The sequence below is a fragment of the Hirundo rustica genome, chromosome Z, assembly GCF_015227805.2.
Source record: "Hirundo rustica isolate bHirRus1 chromosome Z, bHirRus1.pri.v3, whole genome shotgun sequence".
Lineage (NCBI taxonomy): Eukaryota > Metazoa > Chordata > Aves > Passeriformes > Hirundinidae > Hirundo > Hirundo rustica.
This window is the reverse complement of record NC_053488.1, coordinates 19,392,719-19,415,259: the sequence shown is the minus strand read 5'-3', so window position 1 is coordinate 19,415,259 and position 22,541 is coordinate 19,392,719. Positions and strand designations below refer to the sequence as shown.

The 22,541-nt window shown below is 39.7% G+C and overlaps 1 protein-coding gene across 3 annotated transcripts in view; it reads right to left on the bottom strand.

The window, feature by feature from the left end:
- The window catches only part of ADAMTS12 (ADAM metallopeptidase with thrombospondin type 1 motif 12), a 155,680-nt gene that overhangs the window by 132,883 nt on the left and 256 nt on the right, over positions 1-22,541 (bottom strand). For all 3 annotated transcript variants that reach the window (XM_058424212.1, XM_058424215.1, XM_058424213.1), the window contains exon 2: positions 21,409-21,770. In XM_058424212.1, the coding sequence (XP_058280195.1) occupies positions 21,409-21,570 (162 nt within the window). In that variant the 5' untranslated portion in view covers positions 21,571-21,770. The remainder of the gene's footprint in view (positions 1-21,408; positions 21,771-22,541) is intronic.

Genomic DNA, 22,541 nt, shown 5'->3' with positions numbered 1-22,541 from the left:
TTCAAAGAGCACTGGTTTAAAGCATCGAAACCCTCTAAAACTGGTCCATACACCTCTCTGAATGTACATGGTTTTGTCCAGCCTCTCTTTAAAATACTGCAACCAAGCCAGCAGTACGATAACAATCAGAAAGTTACCCGTCCTACTCAGCAGTCCTCAGGAAAGCACAGTTAACATCTGTGACTCATTTTCTTTCAAAACAGAGACAGGGCATCAGGCCTCATTAAAATGCCATATCATGGTGTCAACCTATGTTTCATGCCCTTCTGAGAACCGGTTTCTCAGCAACAGGGGAGCACAAATGTTTGGCCTTCTAATGCACAGCAAAGAATTACCTTACAATACATTTTAGTAAATGAGGGTACCTTATCAAATACCATCTCTAAAAAGAGCAAGATCAAGTTGCTATGTATTTTTCAGCAATAATTAACTGACAATCAACCCTGCAAATGCCACTTACTTCCTTTCTTCAGGAAAGTGTTTTACCTCTCGTTTCGATATGCAACAGCCTGACAGACACAACAGCAAACAGCTTTCCGGATCATTGTCCCTGGACTCAAGCACAAGCTGTATTAATGTTCTTTTCCCCAGTGTTAAATGTTTTTGATGGTTAAGAGAAAGGCTCCATAGCGTAAGAGTTAGTTGCTGGATGAGGGCATCCCACTGTGGGCTGTATTTGGCACTACTTTCCCATAATGTGAAAGCATGACACCCATTAGTATAATTGAGATTTACAAGCCTGCACAATGAAGCAAAACTTATAAAAGACCCAAGAGAATGAACATAAGCTATCATCAACAGGGGAGAATTTGATGCATAAGCCATAATGCCATTACTAGAGCGTTTCTGCCCTTCCTGAAAAACAAAATTTTTGGTAATGTTTGGTATTCATACAGTTTATCTCTTTTGTATTTTTGTCTCATACTAGTTCTTGAAACTAAAAGTAAAAAGCCAAAACAAGTGAAGTCATCCTAAAACATGATACAGTTACACAGTAATAAAATGTAAAAGCTTTGAAAAGAAGAAATTGATGTAATAAAACCATCAGGAAGACAGAAATGCCGGTCTTCATTTCTTCAGCTTTTTATTAGGTATTTTAAAGGATCAAGCTTATGCAGAGGACACAATTTGAATAACTTCATATGCTCTGAACTACACTTGTGAAAGCACTGTTTTTAAGAGTCAGTTTCTTTCAGTGATGCTCAAATTGCAATCAAAACCTCGTAAATCTAAACTACGGTTCTTCATTATGGTCCACTAGAGCTTTTTTCAAGTCCAAACTGAGTCTAAACACAACGACTGACCTGCCTGAAAAGCTTCTCACATGCTGCTGCATTAACTGATAGTCCTTGTAGTCTTACCTTAATAAACAGAACCTACCTACATCCATTGACATCATGAACAAGTCATGCTACCTGGCTCAGAAACAAGGACTGATATTTAGAAATTTCCCCAGAAGTGTCCCCAGGCAAAATGAACAGATGCCTAGGTCAGCAGAGAGGAAGAATTAAAAAACTCTAATGTTGTATGCATCTACCTTGTGTAAACCCTTTCTACGCCTCTGACACTGATTACACAGGCAGTGAAACACAAATATAAAATATCTGTTAGAAATGACAAATAACCTATGTTTAATAACCTATAATGACATATAACCTATGTTTAAATAGAAATGACTGAACTGTTGACACATAGAAGAAAAAATACAAAACAAACCAGAACTGTGGTATCCCTTGTGTTCTTGTTTTGCAAATGGGAAGACAATCCTGCAATGCAGTTATACTATTCCTACTTTAAAAATAACTAAAGAAAGTGTTAAAGAGCAAAGCTTGGTCCCTATATTTTTCCATTTCTAGAGCCAGAAAATTTTGATAACTTGTATCCAAGAATTGTAAAAGGAAAGGTCAAGAACACCTGAGGACTTAAGGTGGTGTTCAATGAATTTGGAACATGAGAAATTTTCCCAAGTACTCAGAAGAATCAGTGCTTGCATAGTATGTACTGGAGGCACACAGTACATCACGAAACATCATAGTCATGTCAGCTTGACATGCTTGGGGGGGCAGGAAGGGAAAGAAGAAAGAACAGCTGATATTAACCAGACTGGTAAAGAATTAACAGCAGGAAGTATGGCCAAAGCCAACAGATCCTATCTAATGAGATTACATTTTTTATGATTTCTAATCACATTTCCTAATTAGATTGCAAGTTTGACCAGAAAACATATGTTTATGACACATTTAGGTTTTCTAAGGCATTTTTCTTGGCACAATTTTTTATGAAGAATTTTTTTTTAAAAAATTAATATGATGGTAATTCCTCTGATTCTAGTAACTGAGAGAGCTGAAGTTACCATTATAAAAGAGGAGCCATTATCAAGTAAGTACATTTCTACCAAAACTCTCTGGAGGGATCACTTTTGTCCCTTCTGGCACTGAACATTCGCACAAAGATTTGAAAGACAACATGAAAATGTTCCTTGTCCCACCTGTAGACAGTACAAACACTGCAGGAACACATCTTTCTTAGGAAGACAGGTGATAAGACACAAAACCACCACTGCCACTTGTAATCTGAGCTCCAGGAAACAGTCCAAATTTCTACAAGTTCAATCAAAAATTGACACAAAAGAGAAATTGTGCTTCTGGAAACAAGGCTGCTGTCTGCACAGCAGAAACTCCAAGAGTCTTGGTTGCATCTTAGAATGGCTGAAAACTGTCCTTAACATACGCCTGCAGTCAAAAGGGTTAACAGAATCCTGGGAAATGCACAACAGATCTGGGAATCTCTCCTGGCTCTATCATCTCTTGTTGCAAGTGCTACTTTACATCTCTTCTGATGGCAGACACCTCTGCTTTGCCTAAGCAGCGCCTTTACTCTATTTTCACCAACATTCAGGCTTTTCCCAGTACAGAAGAGCTTTGCTAGAAAGCAGGTACCAGACTAGACTTGCTTTCTTTATTCAGAGATGCTACTCCAAATTACAAGAAAAGGTATTCACTTCAAAATTACACATCGCTATCTACTTACCACACAGTATTTCGTATTTTTCTCCATGGTATTCTTGTCTGTACAGCTAGAGCTTAACTTACTCAAGATATACTTATTGCCACCCTGTTATTCTTTCCTCTGTCAGTCTTGATTTGCTCACATGAGTAGACTCACGTTTTCTCAGAAACACTTTTCTCTGTGGCACTGTGTCTACCACTGCTTTGCTTCTCTCCAGTCTATTTTGGCAAGCCCAGTGCCGCACTTAACTTTCTTTGAAAGGCACACACAGCTCCTGAAAATCAATGATCTGAACTGTCTAAACCTGTCCCCACTATCAGCCCCTTCAATTAGACTCTCTGATGTGTGTTTCTGCAGTGACACACACAAGGTGTTTTTAGGACAGAGTACAAAGGAGAATGAAGGGATATGTGGCAGCAAAGAACACCCTATAAGTTTTAAACCAGGCTCAAGTCTGCCTTGTCCTAAGGACATAAACTTTCTATTTTCCTCAGTGAGCTTGAAAGCATTACCATGCAAGCAGGAACAACACATAAAAATACAACTGCTTGAAAATTAACTTTGATTATATTCCATGGGGATCCTTCCCAACTGCCTCCTCTCTTTCTTATGAGCTTGTTATTTCAGTATCATCTGCAACCTGCTGTAGTTTTCCGTATGCAATGAGATTGTTTTCTACTTTAAAATTAAAATATATTAGATTAATAAAAAACAAAAAAACCCGAAACAAAACAAAAAAACCAACAACGACAAAAAAAACCCCAGAACAACAAAACAAAAAAACCCCAACGAACAAAAAACAGCAACAAAACCTAAACCAAACAAAAACACAAAAACAAACAAAAACCCTCAAGCAAACAAACAAACAATTATAAAAACCCAACCAGTGCAGATGTGTGCAAGCTGTTGTGGTAACAGAAGTACAGAAACTGGGAGTGTGCTAGTCTTGCATTCTCATGTCACACATCCAATTTCCATAGCTGTTTACACCTCATGAGATACATCAATATAAAACAATCTGAACTGCAGCAAGCAGACTTCCAGCTCTCACAGGCATCTCTTCACTGGTAACCTGCATTCCTCACTACTGCCCACAGACAAAGATGCTATTCCCAAACAGCATCCTTTCCATCCTTTGCCTCTCATGCCTGTCTCTTCTAGTTCCTTACCAATTTTATCAGACAGGATTCCAGCATTTCTGTCACAGATTTGAAATCTTTCCTGTACCCTTACTTCCCCCACTACTAGTTACAGAGACAAATAGTTCACTTCAGCTCTCCTACTGAGTCACACCTCCATTTTCAAATGGACTATATTTAATAAAGCCCACTAGATAACAACAGTACTTCTACACACAGTTCTTGACAAAACCACACAAGTAACCTGAGCTGCACTGAAGATGCTGACATTGTACTATTCAGTAGAACAGATTATAAATTCCACTCTTGTGAGACCATTATACTGCCTAATAATCCTGCAAAAATGGCAAAATTATTTAAAAGCACTACATTCTTGCTTCATTATATGCAAGGAAATCTGCATCAACATACTCAAAGATCTAAAATTCTCTGAGCATACAAAAACATTCAACATCACACTGGTGTTTACCCTTTTCTTGGCTATGCAACAAGAGCAGAACTTGGCCCTTAGCTATCACTGACTTTTGCAAATAATCTTATCATTTTTAATGGCGCAAAAAATGTTTTTCTTATAACAAAAATCCCTGCTCTTTTCATACTCCAAAAGCCCCATGAGATACTATGCCAAATTGCTGCTATACTATTAGACCTCTTACTGTAAATTCATATGCAAAACCAAATCCTCTGCGTTTAAATACTGCCTTTAATTCGCATTTCACAACTGGGTTGGGCAAACAGCCACTCGGCTGGCTGGGCAGAGGAGACGGCTGGCCAGTTCATGAAAAGAACCTGTCAGAGACTGCCCACAGAGGCAGCCAGGAAAACACAATAGGGTCTCCAGCAGCACCCATGGGTCCCTCGTGGTCATCCACCACACCAACCCACCCTGCTGCCCAGTCCTAACTATCACTTCCCCCACCCCAGTCCTGTCCCCACACTTCTTCTTATCTCTAGCAGGAGCAGTTCTACCCATTTCCCAGATTTAAAAAATCTGGCGCAACTAATGAGTAAAAACCAATGCATTTTGCAACCTGGAACTACTTTCTTTTTTCCAACTGTACCTACAGAATGAAAATGCCCCTCTGGGTAACCTTTGCTCTGGTAACACATAACACAACACACAGAACTGTGTCACAAGTCAGCCATTAAGTTTACACTGCTGCAGACGACAGGCAGCACATTTCGTTCTTCAGCATGAGAGTAAAACAGAAGAGCTGGTCTTTGCCTCAGCCTCCATATAAGACAGATTTGGTCTAAGTACTTGGGTGTATTTTCTGTGATGTTATCCAATACCTATGCAAAGTCAAACAATTAGAATTTCTTGTTGTTCACATCAGGTGCACCTCTCTGTTTTTAATATAGTTGCTGGAGTACAAATTAGCCTTTCAGAGATCTAAAAAAAAAAAAGCAGAGACTACAGAGTAAGCACCATGTCTGTTGTCTGACTAAAACCAGTGCGAGTCTATGCAGAAAAGAATCCAAGCCAGAAAGTAAATAGTTTGCTGCCTCGCATACTTGCTCACTAACTTCTTAAAGTGAAAGATGACTCCAAAAGCCTTCCCAGCCCTGGCAAACTACTCAGAAAATAATTCTCTAAAGAGTTAATTTGGCTCCAACATTGCAGAATTTAGCATGCAAGTACAGAATGCCCAGGCTTCTCTGTGCAACTCCAGTGCACTGTGATCATGTAACAAACCCATGTAAGATATGTTATCTTACTTCAGCAACAGAAAGCAAAGAATTTGAATCCTTCATGAAACCAACACCAAAAAGATACATGATAGTCTCAGAAACTGTAGCACTATTAAGCCTTCTGGACAAAGGGTTAGTGAGCTCCAGGGCACTCTGGGCAGCACCTCCACTCACTCCCAGGTTTCCCCGCTCTTGCTGACAAGCAAGTATAAGGCCTCGGGAGACATCAACAAAAGATGGAAAGCAGTAACTGAAGCCTATCTAATTGCAAGAGTCAGAGGCTGTATTTAGACTAACCTGTACCCCCATCATCCCCACACTCCCCCAGTGTCTGGGACCTCTGCCCTCAAACAGCATTCTCCTTCAATCAAATATTTTTGGTACTCCCCAAAGGCACCACAGCACTTTGCTGAAGAGAATAAAGGAATGCCACTGCAGGGGAGAAAGGGGTGCCCAGACTACCTCCAAATCCAATGCCGTCCTTGTTCTTGGACGAGGTCATCCAAACAGTTGGCCCCACCCCACCCCTGGCAGGGGTCAGAGGAAGCAAATAAAGAGCAAGGGAAGAACAGAAGAGGGCTGAGCCACACCACACAGAGCAGAGTGAGAAGTCACACCCACCTCCTATTACACTAAGGACTTGCCCTCACAAAGCAACACAGCATCAGTGTCTCACCCATGAAGGGACAAAAGGGGCGCTAAGGCAAGTTTATGTGAAGACAGAAATGTTAACTTGCTTCAGAGAGCATTCACTCTAACAGATACAAAATACCACAGGCAACTACCGCAGGACCAAAGCAAAAGAAAAACTTTAAGAGAAATTCTTTTCCTGTTACATATAGGTAAAAACAATTATGATGGACTCATTTTCTTTAGTGCCTCCTGCCTGAATGATGCAGCAACCCTCACTGGTCTGCTCAGAGATTCTTTTTAAATGAAGACCAGCCAAGAAAATGTGATACAATCACTGCTTCTCAGGGTTCACTGTTCACAGTAGACAGGTATGAAATGTATTTCCATCAGTAGGTTGATCTTAGAATGGGACAAAGAAAGATGTAATAAAAACATTCTAAGTCCTGCTTGCATTTTCATGCTTCTCTCCTTCCTTCCACTGGATCAAATACCAAAAACCTTGCTTTTGTGGGCACCACACATTTCTCATACCAATGTATTGAGATGCACTCCCCTGCTTTTCTGAGCTAAACCACCCACTAACCTTTCCTGGGTTCCCCCATAGGAAAGAGGTTTGGCAAAAGTCTGAGGAGGAAAGGATGATGTTGGATGGCATTCAGAGTACAGTTCTCACGCAATCCCTGTTTTCAGGATCCACTTCATTTTCTCTTGCTGTTTATCTGTGATCAGTAGAGAAATACTTAATACCAAGGAATAGAAATGCCTCAGATGGGAAGGCAGATGGGACACACTCACATAAACCCTTTGTAAACATGCTTTTTGCTCAGAACAACTTTTTCTGCTACAAACAACATGTGCCAGATTTCCCAGCTGCAAAGCTGAGTTACACCACGGCAAAACACCCCTTGATGCAAGCCCTGCAGGAATATTGCCATACTCATTCTCCTCTGGATGTAAGCACTCTATGCTGCCTCAGCTTCTGTGGATAACAGTTCCCAGCCAAGTGAACTTTATGGCTGCCAAGATCTTCCCTCTACAATCAGTAGCATGAACAACGCCCCATCCTTTTCCTTTTTTTCCCCCTTGTCTTAAAGTTCTGTCTCTCCTTTACTTCTTGTCTCCCTTGCTTTCCTGTGTCACCCACAAGTGTGTTAATTTAGTTCACATTATGTATCATCATTGGTCCAGAAGCCTTTGGGTAATCAGAGGGCTATATATGGGGCAAGTGTTGGTTTTATTATTCATATCACAATATGTAGACCTGTACAAATACAGGTACTGTGCATCCTGGAGTATTATCTTTGTGATAAACATTAACTATTTTTTGTTCACTGGAGATCAAATAACTCAAGATAACAGGAAGTTACTATGTTACTATCTAAGCTTATAGGCAAACATACCCTTGCCCGTTCCTTTTTTTCTCTCTCTACTTGCTTAATCAGCTTTAAGTTTCAGGAATTCCAGCTTAGTTACCATATATGGAAGAGGACAACTACAGCCTTCATCTCTGCGACCACCGAGGGACAGAAAGAGACCCTCCCAGCAACACGTCACACATACATCATCGGAGGAAAGAAGCAAGATAAAAGCAAGACTGAAAAACCTGCCAAGGCACGGCAGTTGGTGGAGCGAGACTCCCCTGCCGTCCAGCGCTGTATTTGCCTTTGCTTTGCCTGCTGCAATGTAATAAATTCCTATTGGAACTTTTCTTCGTGTTCTTAGTCTATTACATCTTCATTTTAGTCTTTATACTCTTAAAAGAAAGGTAAGGTTGAAGTGAACAAAGACTACTCATGAAGGACACAAGACGTTTATCAATCAGATTTCAGAGCAGTGCCGAAAGGAGATGTCTTGACTTCCTGCAATCTCACCTTCATATGTCTAAATCATGTCCCACTGTTACCTTATCTCTTATGCAACAACTTAAAAATTTGTGTTTCCTTAGTTTTCCAGGTCTTCCCAAAGATCTCAGCCTGCTTGTTTCAAGAAGAGATTGTGAATGTCCACAAATCACTCTGGTCTCAGTGTTCAAAACTGAACTCAGGCAGCTAGAAAGAAGACGAAAAGGGAAACCCTAAATCTACAAATCCAGTTGTCAGTTCTACCTTACAAAAACTAAATCTCACACAGGAAGAAAAGGACTGTCTCAGACCAACATCTCTTAACCCCATTCTATTTCTCAAAACTGCTAAAAGCAAACATCTGGGCAATAGCAAAATAAGATGTGGTACTTCCCACAGGTTGTTACCCGTTTTCAAACGGGTGTGACGAGAAATGCCTGCTCTATCCTTTAGTCACATTTTCCCATATTTTTCTAGTCTCTGCTCAAATCCTAGGCATTTTTCCTTTTTCTTTTTTTCTCCAAGGTAACATCCTTCTACTAACAAAGACCCCCCAATATATCCATAAAGTACAAAGCAAATACATTTAAGTCTTAGCTTCACACTTCTAACAGATGAACTTTTAAGGTAAAAATGTCTATTATTTGCTAAATCTGTGACTCTAGAGTCCACACTACGACACATGAATTTTCCCCTCTTCAACTTCACATCTACCACTCCCTGGTTTAATGACATAATATCTCAGTCCTTCCCCATATTGATGATACTTTCCAGATCTGCATCCTCAGCAAAGTCCATTAAACATTACTGATTCTTGTCCCATGAGTACCAACAAAAATTTTAAATAAAAGCAGCCCCAGAGCAGGGATTTTAGGGACCACATGAACAGTCTTTTTTCTCCCAATAAAACCACAGAACTGCAACGTGTTACCCCAAGTGACACAGTGCTCCAAAATGTAGAGCTATCAGCACCCTTGATTTGTTCCAAGTATGCATGAGTAAATGCTGCACACAAATACATACTCACCTCTCAGATTTTTGTCCCGAGATTCAGGTGGTTTTAGTCTTTTTGCCTTCTGCAAAGCCCTGAGCTGGACGCAAGAAAGAGACGGAGTCTTCAGGTTCTGATTTTCAAGGTTGTGCACTCTGTTTGTTGTTTCTTATCTTACAATTTTCTCAGTGCCCAACTGAGGTCTGTGCAGCTGCTCGGGCATCTGGTGACTCCTCCGGGACTGGGCTGTCGCTATCTTTTATACTAATTGCTACGTGTTCTTTATTTATCATTATTTGCTAATACCTATCACTTATACTAAAAAGGTCATCTCTACTTTGACCCAATCTCCTGAAACTACTTTGTGCCACCGCCACTGCAGAAAATGGAATGAGGTAAGAAGAAAGAAGAAGCAAGAAACAACACCCCACATCCTCCATTTTGCTCCCATCCACTTCCATACTAAAAACCCAAACCTGCTGTTTTTTCACCTTGTGATAAGCTAAACTACTATCTTTCACACTCTTGTGGCCTGTAATTCATCTTGCAGAGTAGGAAGACTTTCCCATGGACTGGGATCAAAGCCAGTGTCCTTCTGGGCTCTGTGCCAGGGTCCCAGACCCCCCTGTCCAGGTCTCTGACCTTTCAGGACAGCCAAAGAAATGCCCTGGACTCCAACACTCACCTTGCCAAATGTCCTTAGCCTGGCTACTGGGGTGCAGCCAGGTGGGAAGGGAGGCTAATGGGCAAATGCCTCCCGGGACTCCAGTTAGCAATGTCACAGTGGCACTTCACCAATGGTAGATGAACCAGTTATAATAGTGACCTGATCTAATTCTACAGTGAAATGACAAATGACAGTGAAGAACACTACTCCACTCTCTGTGGTATTGCTGCAGATCCTATACAGATAAACAGGTCAATCTACTGCCATGTTCAGGTTAAACTCCTAAAGAGACCTTGTCTTGTAATCAGGTTTAAAAAATTAAGAAGAAAGGCTCCAAGAACCCTGGTTGAAGCTTAAGGGTTTGGGGGAAGGGGGGTGGGTTAGTGGAGGCTTTCTGCTCTGAATTTTTGGTTTTGTTTTATTTTAAATTTAGATCATTCTGATCTCCTGACCTGTACACAAAAATAGCCTGTGTGAGGGCTAAGAATCCAGTGGCAGATGGACAATTCCCAAATTCCTACACTTCACAGAAATCCATCCGCTGCGAGAATCTGAGCTATTATGCCTAATACATTTCCCTCATTTGGGCTTCTAATTTGCACACCATTTATCCACTTACAGACTTTGTACATCACTTCATCTCTATGTTCTGCATCTTGAGTCTTCACACTGTACAGTCTGGATGAATAATGGCTTTCAATTCAATTGTTACATAGGACTTTAGAGTTCAAAGAACAGAAGTTCCTAGTAATGGGGAAACAGAACATTTGTCCAAGGATGAAAAAATGCAACTCAGTTCAGCTAGCTCCAGTCTCCATAAAGAAGCTTGACATAAACAAACTTGGCTTGTTTATATTTTAAAATATCCAATTGTCATTCAGTCCTTTACAGAACATATTTCTTGAGAAGTGTTATGATGAACTTAACTAGAAATAGTACCATATAAAGCAACATTCACAGCCATAACATGAAGAGACTATGCCGAAAGCTGCTCCACTGCCTTGCCTGAAGATGATGTACCCTAATTATGAGAAAATGGCCCAAAAGATAACACAACTGGGACAGAGATAATACTCCTTTCCAATGACCGAAGAAATTCAGAGCACAGCGCAAAGTAAATTTAATAGCCTAAAACCTCGCCTCGGTAAATAACTGTAGCTGATGATCTGGCATGAAATTTAATGAATTTAATGTTATCTCTATTTTATCTTACTAAAATATTAATATTACGTTTTATATTCTTTGAATAGACAGTTATCCATTTCCCTGAAGGCAGTGATTGCTACTGCAGGCAGAGGCTTCGTGGTTAGTCTTAGCTAATTTACACTCTCCAGTTTCATTCCCTCCTTAGAGTTGGATTGCTTTCACAGGTGTAGTAATGGTCATTAGCTTCATAACTCACCTTGGCATTTCTCCCCTGAACTGCTACTACTCTCAGACTTTTGATCTCTTTTCCAAAACCAAGTTAAATCTGTTTCCTGATTTGAAAGAGAACACTTAATTGGATAAACAAGTGGCATGTTGTCTCTGTAGCTTAGCTAGCAATAAAACAAGAAACATGCTGTTCTCTGCGTAAGGAGAAAACTTTTTTTTTTTTTTTTTTTTTTTTGACAGCTGGGACTGGGGTCCTGCTTCCAAGAAGCAGCAGTAGCTTGTGCTGTGTATTTTGATGAAAAAAGGATTATAACACACCTGTTGTGTTTTGACAAGCGTCTGCCACCAGCTGTGATTTAACTACATTATATAAAGATACATGAAAAAATCTCACCAAGTACTCAACCACTCTGAACTGACATGATGTAATAAGAAACACAGTTTCTCCTTTTGATTATAAGTTATTTAGAAAAAGACAACAGCTGATGTAAAATATGCAGGCAATGCAATTCAAACACTTTGATGTTGTCTACAAACATGGCAAAAACAGTTTCACAAATGTTAAGACCTACTGAGACTCTTTAAACACAAAGATCCAACAAAGAACACCCAGATTCCATATAGAAAATAAAGCCAGAAAGAACTTGTATTTAAAATAATTTCTTACGCCTCATGGCAGCAACAACAACCAATTCCTGCTTTCTACTTCACATACAACTTTCAACAGAAGGCACCTATACGAAAAAACAGATATGCCAAAAAAACCCTGGGCTGGTGAAAAACAGTGCTCTATACCTTGTGCCATAAGAATGGCCAGACTGGATTAAAATAAAGATTCTTCTAACTCAGTAGCCTTCAAAAGCAGACACGAGCAGGTTTTTATTGAAAGGCTGCAAGATCGGAGCAAAGATAAAAGGACACAGTGACCTCCAGATGTTCTGGAAACCTTCCCCTTTGGGAAGGCGTGAGTAAAAGGCTACTTTCTCATCACTTTACTGGAGTTCTTCTCCACCACTTATAATTTCACTTCATTTCATCACTTTATTTTATTTTATCCAGTTAATTCCCTGCCATTCAAGACTGTCTACAAATTCATTGTCTACAAATTTACTTATCTTCTACAGAGTCAACTGAAATTATAGATTAGATCTCAGAGTTAGCAATTCAGCAATTTTATATTAATTTATTTGGAAAAGCAACTTAATGGATTTTGTGGGTTTTTTATTAGTAATGAAGCTTCTTGGCTATGGCTTTTCTCCTTCAACCAATATCCCTGTCTTAACATCTAGATTAAAAATTAGTTAACAATCTCTTATACAGGATATTAGAAAACTCTAAGAAGCTATTAAAGAGAGTAAGGACAAAGGACAACCAATGAATGTCAGAAAATTCCTGAGAGTGAGCAGCTGGACAAGAATGAAAAAAATAAAAGTAATTAATAGATAAATGAAAATTGATACAGCATTGCACAGTGAAGGGGGAAAGGCAGCATATGGACTCTGATCTACCTGCTATTGTGCAGAAAGAACTTGAGCTGCTGTTTTCATGAGGAAAAAAAATGGAATTATATAATAAACTAATCTTAACAGCTGCCCAACAAAGCTGTCAAGTGTTTGGAATTACCAAGAAACAAAAAAAGTAATTACGAATACACTGTGTCACTGAGTAAACAATCTCAAGTACTATGCTCAGTGTTTGGCTGCTCACTGTGTCCTCCATGACAACAACTTCAGGAAGCATCAAATGAAACTGATAGAAAAAGCTGGTGAAAAACAAATGAAGATACATCTAAATCAATTTTAAGTGTTATAATTCATATGAAAAGATTCATATTTCTAACACTGAGTAAAGGGATGCTCAGATAATATATGAAATACTAATTAATCAATAGGTTTTCCTCCAAAAATTTGATCTGAGTTGAAAACAGAAGCACAGATAACCAAATGGGATATGACCAACTACCATGTTCTTCCTCATATGTGGATATTTACTTAGTCATTGCTGGACGAAGGATACTGGATAAAACAAACACTCACCCTATCCACAGTCTCCATTTTTATGGTTTTGACCAGGTGTGGTACATGACTGTTCCAGAAAAGAAAACAGACAGAATTAACACTGCATAAAAATTAGCAGATATTCAAGTTTGGACTGACCATTTAAAATTGTTTTTGTTTCCAATATATACATTTCAAAAGGGAGCGGGAGGGAGGAGTGAAATTTGAAAAAAGAAAACATCAAACCCAAAGCTGCGTCATGAGCCTTTACTGTGAGTTCCAAGCACAACAAATTTAGACCTACTCCTGGGCTTTCCATGTATCAACAAGCACTTTATTAGGGATTTGCTGTTTCCCATGAGAATTGGAACACACCATGCATGAGTTTAAACACAGCCATTGTTTAACCAAGACCACCAGCTTCTTCATGACTACTTACTCATTTTTAATGCTTGTCCTTCTCCAGAACACACCCGGAGTCGGTGTGTATAAAAAGTATTTAAATATCCCAGACTAAATCACTAAGTACTTAAATTCTCTTGCAATTAACAAATGAGATGGCTAAGTCCATTTTTAAGCACAGAATTCTTGGAAAAAAACCCCAAACCCACAATTTTTTTGGCCACAAGTTGGTAACAAGCAGTACAGACAACAGGACAGAAGCCTTCTCAGCACACCAAGTAGATCTGAACCCAAGAACTTCAGCTGCAGTGCAGCTGTTCTGCAGTGACGTAGGTACATGTATGTATAAGGATTTGTGCATGTGTGTCTGATGTTTGTATAAATATAACCAAGTTTTGATGCTCACACTGTGCAGAGGCTTCAGCTGCTCCTCTCTGACAAAGAGAATTGAAGAGGCCACTGTGAAAATGGAGTAAAGAAAAAAAAATTCTATGAACAGCAGAAAGCCTTGCTCCTCCACAGATTTGCTTCTTGTATGTGTTCCCTTTTCCCAGTCAAAGCAATTTCCTCGGATCTTTCCTGAACCCTCAGTGCTCCTCACCATCTGCAGGGACATGGGTAGCACTGCACCTCACTTAGTAACAACTTACAGCTCTGCTGAGCCACTGGCCAAGTTGAGTGTGCACACCCATCATTCCACTGAACAAAAGTTCCCACCTTTACCTGCAAAATTCTTAAGGACTTACTGACTTTGATACCTCCACTTCTCTTTCAGAGAATGAGCCAAAAACTTCCAAAGATAATAGAACATACTAAAAGAAACAAAGAACAAACCATTTTTACAAACCTTACATAATTAAGAATCAAAGCAAAATAGATGTTACGCATATTTTTTACTTCTGCATCCTGAACCTGAAGTCACAATCTCATAGGTTTCCCTCAGTAAACATAAACGTTTTATAAAAAAACACCAAAGTAATGAAATCATGACATAGTAGATTGATTACAAAGACTCACGGAAAATGGAAATATGATTGACAGCTCTGCACACGAACATTGTTCCTAAATAATTAAAAAATACATACGTATCTATTTAAACAAGAGATTAAGATTCCTTAAAACTACCATGTAAGAGTAATTTTTTCATATTCTCAAAAATCATTATCTTAAAGGAGCATTCTAAATCTTGGTACTCCATCCAAACCTACTACTAAAGACTAACCCTTACTTTAACCTACCCCATCAATGACTTTTCCACTGAAATGTAACCACAATGTCATAAAAGCTCCAGTCAGACCTAGCTTCCGGCCTAACAACTTCATATTGGTTAAAAGTGATAAGGCTAAAAGTAGGAGCCACAGACACAGCTGGATTGTCATGTATTGAGATCACTGATGAGATTCATTTGTCCTGTCAATCAGAGTATTTTTGCAGACAAAAGACTGGGGGAAGGGAGCTGGCAGATGGATAGTTGAAGCTTAAACACAAAGAAAAGGGGTGGATGTTAAAGTGCTGCAGCAAATACTAATGAAAGTTGGAATGATCAATCTGTTGGAGGATGGGGGTAGACCACCACAGACCAGCATACACCCTGCCTTTGGATCATCTTCAAAAAGAAAAACAGAACTATGCAACACAACCCCATAATGCAACCATAGCACTAGTCAGCCAAGGAGAATACCCAGATATTTATTACTATAATTACTACAAGGCAAACTACACATGACAAACTACAGATGCATAACAAAAACTGCATTTACATTCAGCGCATATTTTTCTACTTGCAGTATTTTCCATACTACTGCATGTGAGAAGAGATGTACAGCAGCTACACAACCAGGTTAGTTGGCAGGTCTTTCCTTCTTTAGGATTGCCAGAAAAAGCCAAATTGCAATAATCAGACTGTGGAAGCTCCACAGTATCCAGCCACGGAGCAATTCCCATGCCCAACAGAAAGGCTGGCAGCTTGACTTCATTCCTGCCACTTTCCAAACACTGTGTTCCTACACTTTGGTTCCACCAGATTATCAGACAAACCAAAAGAAGCTGCAGTGGAGATGTCACTGACACCTAAGTAAGAAGACACAACTGGCAGACAGGCAGCTATGGCCATAATTCCAAACACAAGCAGGACCCACTCAGTACCATCCTCCAGGGGAAAGACAAAGAAAGAAGCAAGATATTGTCTTAGAGGAAGAAAGGAGAGATGAGAGAAGAGCACGAAAACCCTGAAGAATTTCTGGTTTGATCTCTCAGAAGCCTTGTTCACAGAATGGAATTAATGTACGTCAGGAAGCACGACAGGGATACATTCCAATTCAATTCTTTAAAACAGCCACCTAAACAGCACGTGTGCTTAAAGGCATTCTGGGGGCGTCCAGTCACAGGTCGGGGATCAGCACTGAATCCAGTTTCAGGTGATCAAAAGTTCAAGGGAGGAAAATGTTACATGGCCCCTTTCCTTAACTGTCTTTCTCACTGCCACATTACTTTGCCACTTTTAATAATCAAAAGACATTTGAAGAGGATCGGAAGAGGAAAAATTCTACTGCATTGTGTACTACAAGGGAATAAAAAGACAGGGATATTTTTCTGGAGTTTAGGAGTGAATTGTGTAGTACTTTAGCTTTGCAGAGATACAGAAGCAGATAAAAACATGTATTATAAGCTTAGCAAGACATTTTGTTCTTCTATTACTTTAGAACAAAAATTATAAAACTGTTTTGAAGATTATTTTACTCTTAAACCTCATCTAAGGAAAACACCAAGTCCAACATGTTGAAGGATGTTTTCTGCATCTATAGGAGAGGAAAGTCTAAATAGCAGTATTAGACCCCTGTCATAGGGTCCACTATCACTAAAATACTGTTATGATACCTGCACAGAACTGTTCAAATTGGGACCAATCATAAGACAGCAACATGTGGGTCAACATAAAAAAAGCATCTTACACTAACTACAAAAGCTTATTGGCATGTAGCAGGAGAACAGAGGTCATGCTGAATTCCCCCAAACTGATGCAAGTATGCAAAAGATAAAATTCTGCTAGTAGATTTTATGCTACACTGAGGAGACAGGTTGAACTGTATGAGTAACAGAGCTCATTCTGGGCTTCATACAATGGTGATGCCCTGCAATAGAGAACAATTACATTCAAACAGAATTCAGAAACCATTCCACTTCAGTGACAAACTTGTCACAGGTGTCAGGATAGATAAAGATTTGCCCAGAGAGGTCCCACTTGGAGCATCTCCTACCAGCTGCTACATGGACAGTCATACAGCCACCAATTAAAGGTCCACAAAGAGCTGCCCTGAGTGTGGCTCGGCCCAGAGGAAGGAATGTAGGTGCGGGAAACTTTTCAAAAATCTTTTCAAAGGCACCTAGCACTTCTTAAAAACAGTGATGCCCACCAGGACAGAGGCAACCCACTGACCAGCTGGAGACAAAGTGGGATCTGCCCACAGGCCCTGTATGGCCGGGAGCTTACCAGATGAATGTGCACAGATTTCCATACTAATGTCCTTCCACTCTCTTCCCTTTTCCATGTTAATGCTTGCATTGCCTTTGAAGATAAATGCACCACCCCCCCCAAAAACAACTGTTGATTGACAGCCCTTCTCTGTAAACAAGTGTCAAGGAAACAAAGCCTTAATGATGCTCTGTCATCTAAAAATACTATAAACAATGTCTGTGTTATTGACGGATAAAAGAAGGCCTTGTTCCTAATGAAGAGGATGGACTATCACAGAAAAACTCACATCCCAGCTCTGTAGGACTCTGTGCATATAAACCTAGGTTATTCATTCAACTTCACTGGACTTTCCTCGCTCCCAGACCTACTGAGAGGACAAGCTGACACCACTCTTCCAACACAAGGGATTCTCAGGACTAGCATACAACTGACAATTAAGGCATTAGTATTGGAAAAGTTCCCTGTAGCCTTCTGTGGAAAGGCACTGGGAAAACTCAAAGCATTTTTAGAAGAGTGCCCTAAATAGTCTGCCAAGACAGCCAATCCAAGCATTACTTTCACCCAAACATATAAAAATTAGTCATTTTCTCCTTTTACTTCATTTTGGAACTTTTCCTGTATGTAAGTAATTTCATGTCTGCTCCCCTTCCAAGTGCCACAATTTGATGTTTCTTGTGTTCTAGTAGTGAATTCCCCTCCGGGATTTCCTTATCCATGTGTGACCCAAAATAAACTGCAAGATCTGTCCCACTCTCCCCACGTTAACAAATGCATTACTCAAAAAGGCTCAGAAGCACAGAAGACTTACTAAACAACTGACCCAGAGAGAAAGAGATAGAGATCACAGCATCATGTTCTTCAACCTGTTAAGAAGGTCGTGCATGAAAGGGAAACGTCTTCTCTGAAAGATTTCACAAGGTGTAAGAGAAAAATGGATTTGGAAATCTTATTTCCTCCTCTGCTAATTATCTTCTGTGTCCTCTTGTCTATCTCTGACCAAATCCCTTTATGAATTTTTTTTTTTTTTTATGTATACTTCTGAAAACAGAGACACAGTTACTTTTTTTTTAAAGAAAGAAAAATGCCACACAATGACTGTGCCACCCATTCTTATATCTTACACCAATCACTCTGTTATCTCCCTTGCAGGCCATTTTGGGAACATAAAAAATATATCAGCAACACCTGTGTAACGCCAAGGGAAGCAGGAATACATTTCAAAGTGAAAATGAAAGTGAGATGAAAATACATTTCTAGATTTTCTATGTTTTCAGTGCAGTATGTGAGTGATTTTTATGACAAACACAAACCTACAGCACATCTTTGTTTGATTCTTATACACCACTATTGTCCTGGAAATCAGGAAACTGTCAGAAGTTGAACAGAAGAAATGAGAAGAAGTCATTCCAGAAAGAGAATTCCCCTCACACAGACATCTTTGGGATTTTATTTTGCTCCAGTTCAGGCCACCATTTGTAAAATGGAGGTGGACATATTCTTAAGCAATTCACTTGGCCAAAATTACAAATAATAATGCAAACTTTTGAAATTTTGACACACTAAAAATGACAACCAAGAAGATATTCCATAAAACATGTTTATTTAATCAAATCAGTATTTTCCAGTATAATTCTTTTTACCAGCTCCAGTAACTAAGAAAGCCAAAATTTTTACGTTTATGGATCACTGAATTTCCTGTCATTCATTACCAAGGTAAACTGGTGCTTCACAGAGCTTACTAGAAAACGCCTCAGCAACAAAAGCATGGTAGGCTTTCATTTGATAATGACCTAGAAGTGTCAAGACAAAACAATATCAGGGAAGGAGCATCACTAACATCCCTGCTCCCAGTATTTGAAAGCGAAGACACTGGTTTTCACAAGCCCTTGGGTTATGAGGCTTCAGCATATCAGTTTTATGACAGTAAACAAGCTATCCATTTCTCCTCATGCCACTGGTTACTTCAGTATCTAAAGTAAGATCTCTAATTCCATGGTGTTTACTTATTCTCAGTTCTCCTGCCTTCTCCACCCCTCCTTTACAAGACTAAATGGAAAAAGATAGAAAAACACAACTCATCCCAGAAAGAAAAAAAAACAGAAATAGACTTGATGCTGAAGAGCAAAAATTTGGGGATCACCAGGATGAAAATAAATCAACACTAGAGTTCAGAAACGTGGAGACAACCACAAACAAAAAAGTTTCAGAAATGTTAGGTTTTTATCATGAAAATCAGATTTAATTTCTCATAGCTCACAAAATTATTCGTCAATAGATGTTTTCATACAACACTAGATCTTTTGGAAAATTCCCGTGGGAAAGGCAAGCGAAATCACCTATCCCCAGCTTGTGGCACACAGGGGAATCAAGATACAGATCCAACTCCTACTGCAACTTCTTCAAGAGCAGCAACTTCTGGACTTCAAAATTCATCACATCAAAACCATCATGTTTTTACCCAGAGGAAAAACTCATTTATTCAATGAGTTATGATTATAAATTTTCAAAATTTCATTTTGGGGCAGGATGGGAACAAAAAATCACAATCGTGATTTTTCTGATAAAGGGTTTTTTCAACACCTTCAAGTGAAAATAAAAGTCAAAAAGTTTGTAACACAAATGAAAGGATAACTTCAAAGGATATTACCAAGCTGGATTTAAAATACAAATTGAGGTTTTTTTAGTTGTTGTTGCAGACTAAATACTTCCGAAGAAATAACGAAGATCTAGCGCCTCATTTTCAAGCTCTCATCTTAAAGAAAATAATAAAGACATTCTGGTAAAGCACAAAACAAAACAACCAAAGGAACTACTTGTACTATCATATCTCCTTTTACTTACTGACCCTGTATGACCAAAACATGTTTTGAGGAAATTCTGATAAGTTGGTCCCCACTGGAAATGTAACTTAGAAAATAAAATCCCTGATCTTCATATCTGTGGGACTGAAACTTCTGGCCTCAGGCAATGGTTTGTTTCTCTAGGAAACATGCCAAATGTGTTATCAGCACTTCTGTAAACTCCAGAGTTTCCTAATTCATATATACCAGTGCTGTCTTCATGTTGTTTCTCACACACTGCCAGAACTCTTTCCACAGTTTCTGACAGCTTCCTACAGCCCAACAGCAAGGAACACACTTTGATAGGGACAGGTTAGCAGGGAAAGGTTACACTTTACTCGCCCTGGTGTTCAGGCTCAGAAATGAAGCATCAGTCCCCAGCCTGCTGCAAACTTGAGATGTGCTGGCCAAAAGGCATCAGTTCCCTGCTTCACAGGCTCTCAAATACTGTCATTCACCACTCCAGAATCAAAGCATGTGAGCACACGCATGCTGCACACATTTCACCATCACCTCTGCCTGAACACTCCAGAACCCTCTGGGTTCTGCCTCTCACAAATGACATGTGCCAGCTTACACATCGCCCTATAACCCCTTTGCACTCAGGCAGTTTGTTTCTTCTCCCCCTCCAGAAAGGCACTCAGCCTCCTGCTCCAGCACAAAAAGGAACCTAAGCTATGGCTGTGATTAAAAACAACAAGCATGGGGAAAAAAGGTTTCCATCTCCTTGTCCCAGTGTGAACCACAGGATACTGAGAAACATTAGACTTCAAGCCCCAGCCTTAGAAGTGCTCTTTGACTTGAGAGATGCCTAGCAGTGGTTAACGCTTGAATTAAAACCTCTGGTTAAGGTTGCGTCTAACCTATCATTTATATTTGAAGCTGCCGTGCAGTTCATAAGGAAACAATTGCATTTTCCCAACCTACCATCCATGGGTGTGATTCACAGAACAGTTTCAGTGTCCTTGAGCTACACTCCTTTTAGAGAAAAACAGAACAGAAGCTCATATCCAGATGCATTGGAAAGACAACCCAGCTACTAATAGAATCAAAGCAATGACTCAATATTTGGATGGCTTCAAGCTGTGTGACTGATAGAAACCTTCAGTCCAGATCATAAAAAAAAAAAAAAATCTAGCTAGAAGTAAATAGCAGGGGGCCTCAGCATCCCCTTTTGACTTTCTGATTCTTCAAAAAATAAAAAAAAATCCATAGAATTGAGCCTTCTTTCCGAGTTAGTAAGGTATCAGACTGGCTCATCCAGTTTCTTAGCAGACATATTTGTACCAGCTCAGCTCTAATGACACCAGAAATAGCCCAGAACCACAGTAAACGCCACACCACTTACCAGGCCACTGCAAGTGCTGATCGCTGCTGTCCCACTGCCAGAGCCAGGCTGCCACACTGTGCCAAGGAAATGGCAAGGAATTCCTGAGTGAGTTGAAATCTTTGCTCTGGTGTGGTTGCCACGTCTCCTTTCTACTACGTAGTTATGGGAAAGAAATCCCATGTGGACAGTCAAGTTAAAAAACAGATCCTTCTCCTCATAATTAATTTTGTAATATACCACATTTTCACTTTTTCCAAGATCTCTCTTCTTCCTTGGGCTTGAGATGTGATGGTGTAGATTAAAAGAAAGAAAATGCCCACTTGCATCTACTCTTGCTGGATGTACCACATGGTATTCTGGCACTGTCTTCACAAATTGCTCTGAGAGAAAGGGAGAAGAAAAAAAAGAAAAAACTAGAGTGAGTGCTAGCCTGTTCAGATCTCACGTAATTTAAAGGAAAAATCGAAAGTGAGAGCAATTCACCACAACATCCTACTGACACAAAGGCAGGCAGTGCACAGACTGCCATAAAATACACTCCTCATTTGGGCTTTCTATTCTCCCATTTTAACACTCAGTTTAGAAGCTAAACTTTCTTCTTTTCAAATATTTTGTCACCATTCATATAAAAGACTGACTGTCACACACACGCCCCTTCCCAATCCCACAAGGGCTGGGAACCCTCCATGCCCTAGGTCTCCAGCACATGATACTCTGATCAAGGAATATCATGCTGGAGCCATAAGAAATGGCCGTCAAGGAGTGATTTTCACACAACCAAAAAACTGACCAGCTGAAGTTGGGCACAGTGCCTTGCAAACAAAGGTGAAGAGAACAGAAATTGGCTTGATTATTTGTAGTAACAGCATCTCAGAGGAATCAGCTTTAGCAGCTGCTGCAGCTGCAGCTTCAGAATTTCAAAGAAGGGTTTGAAGAGAATGAAGTAATCATACTCTCTTGTATAAGGGGCTCCAAGCAAGGTGTCTTGGTTTTGAAAGACAGTTGTCTGCCAAGGAAAGCTAGAGTCTCCCTTGGAATGGAGAATGTAAACCCCCTTCCCTCCAAATTACTGTAATTTTGCAATTAGGGGCTTTCAGGCAAAGATATGGGAAATAGTTCTTTACTAGGAATATTAAAAATAAAAAAGAAAA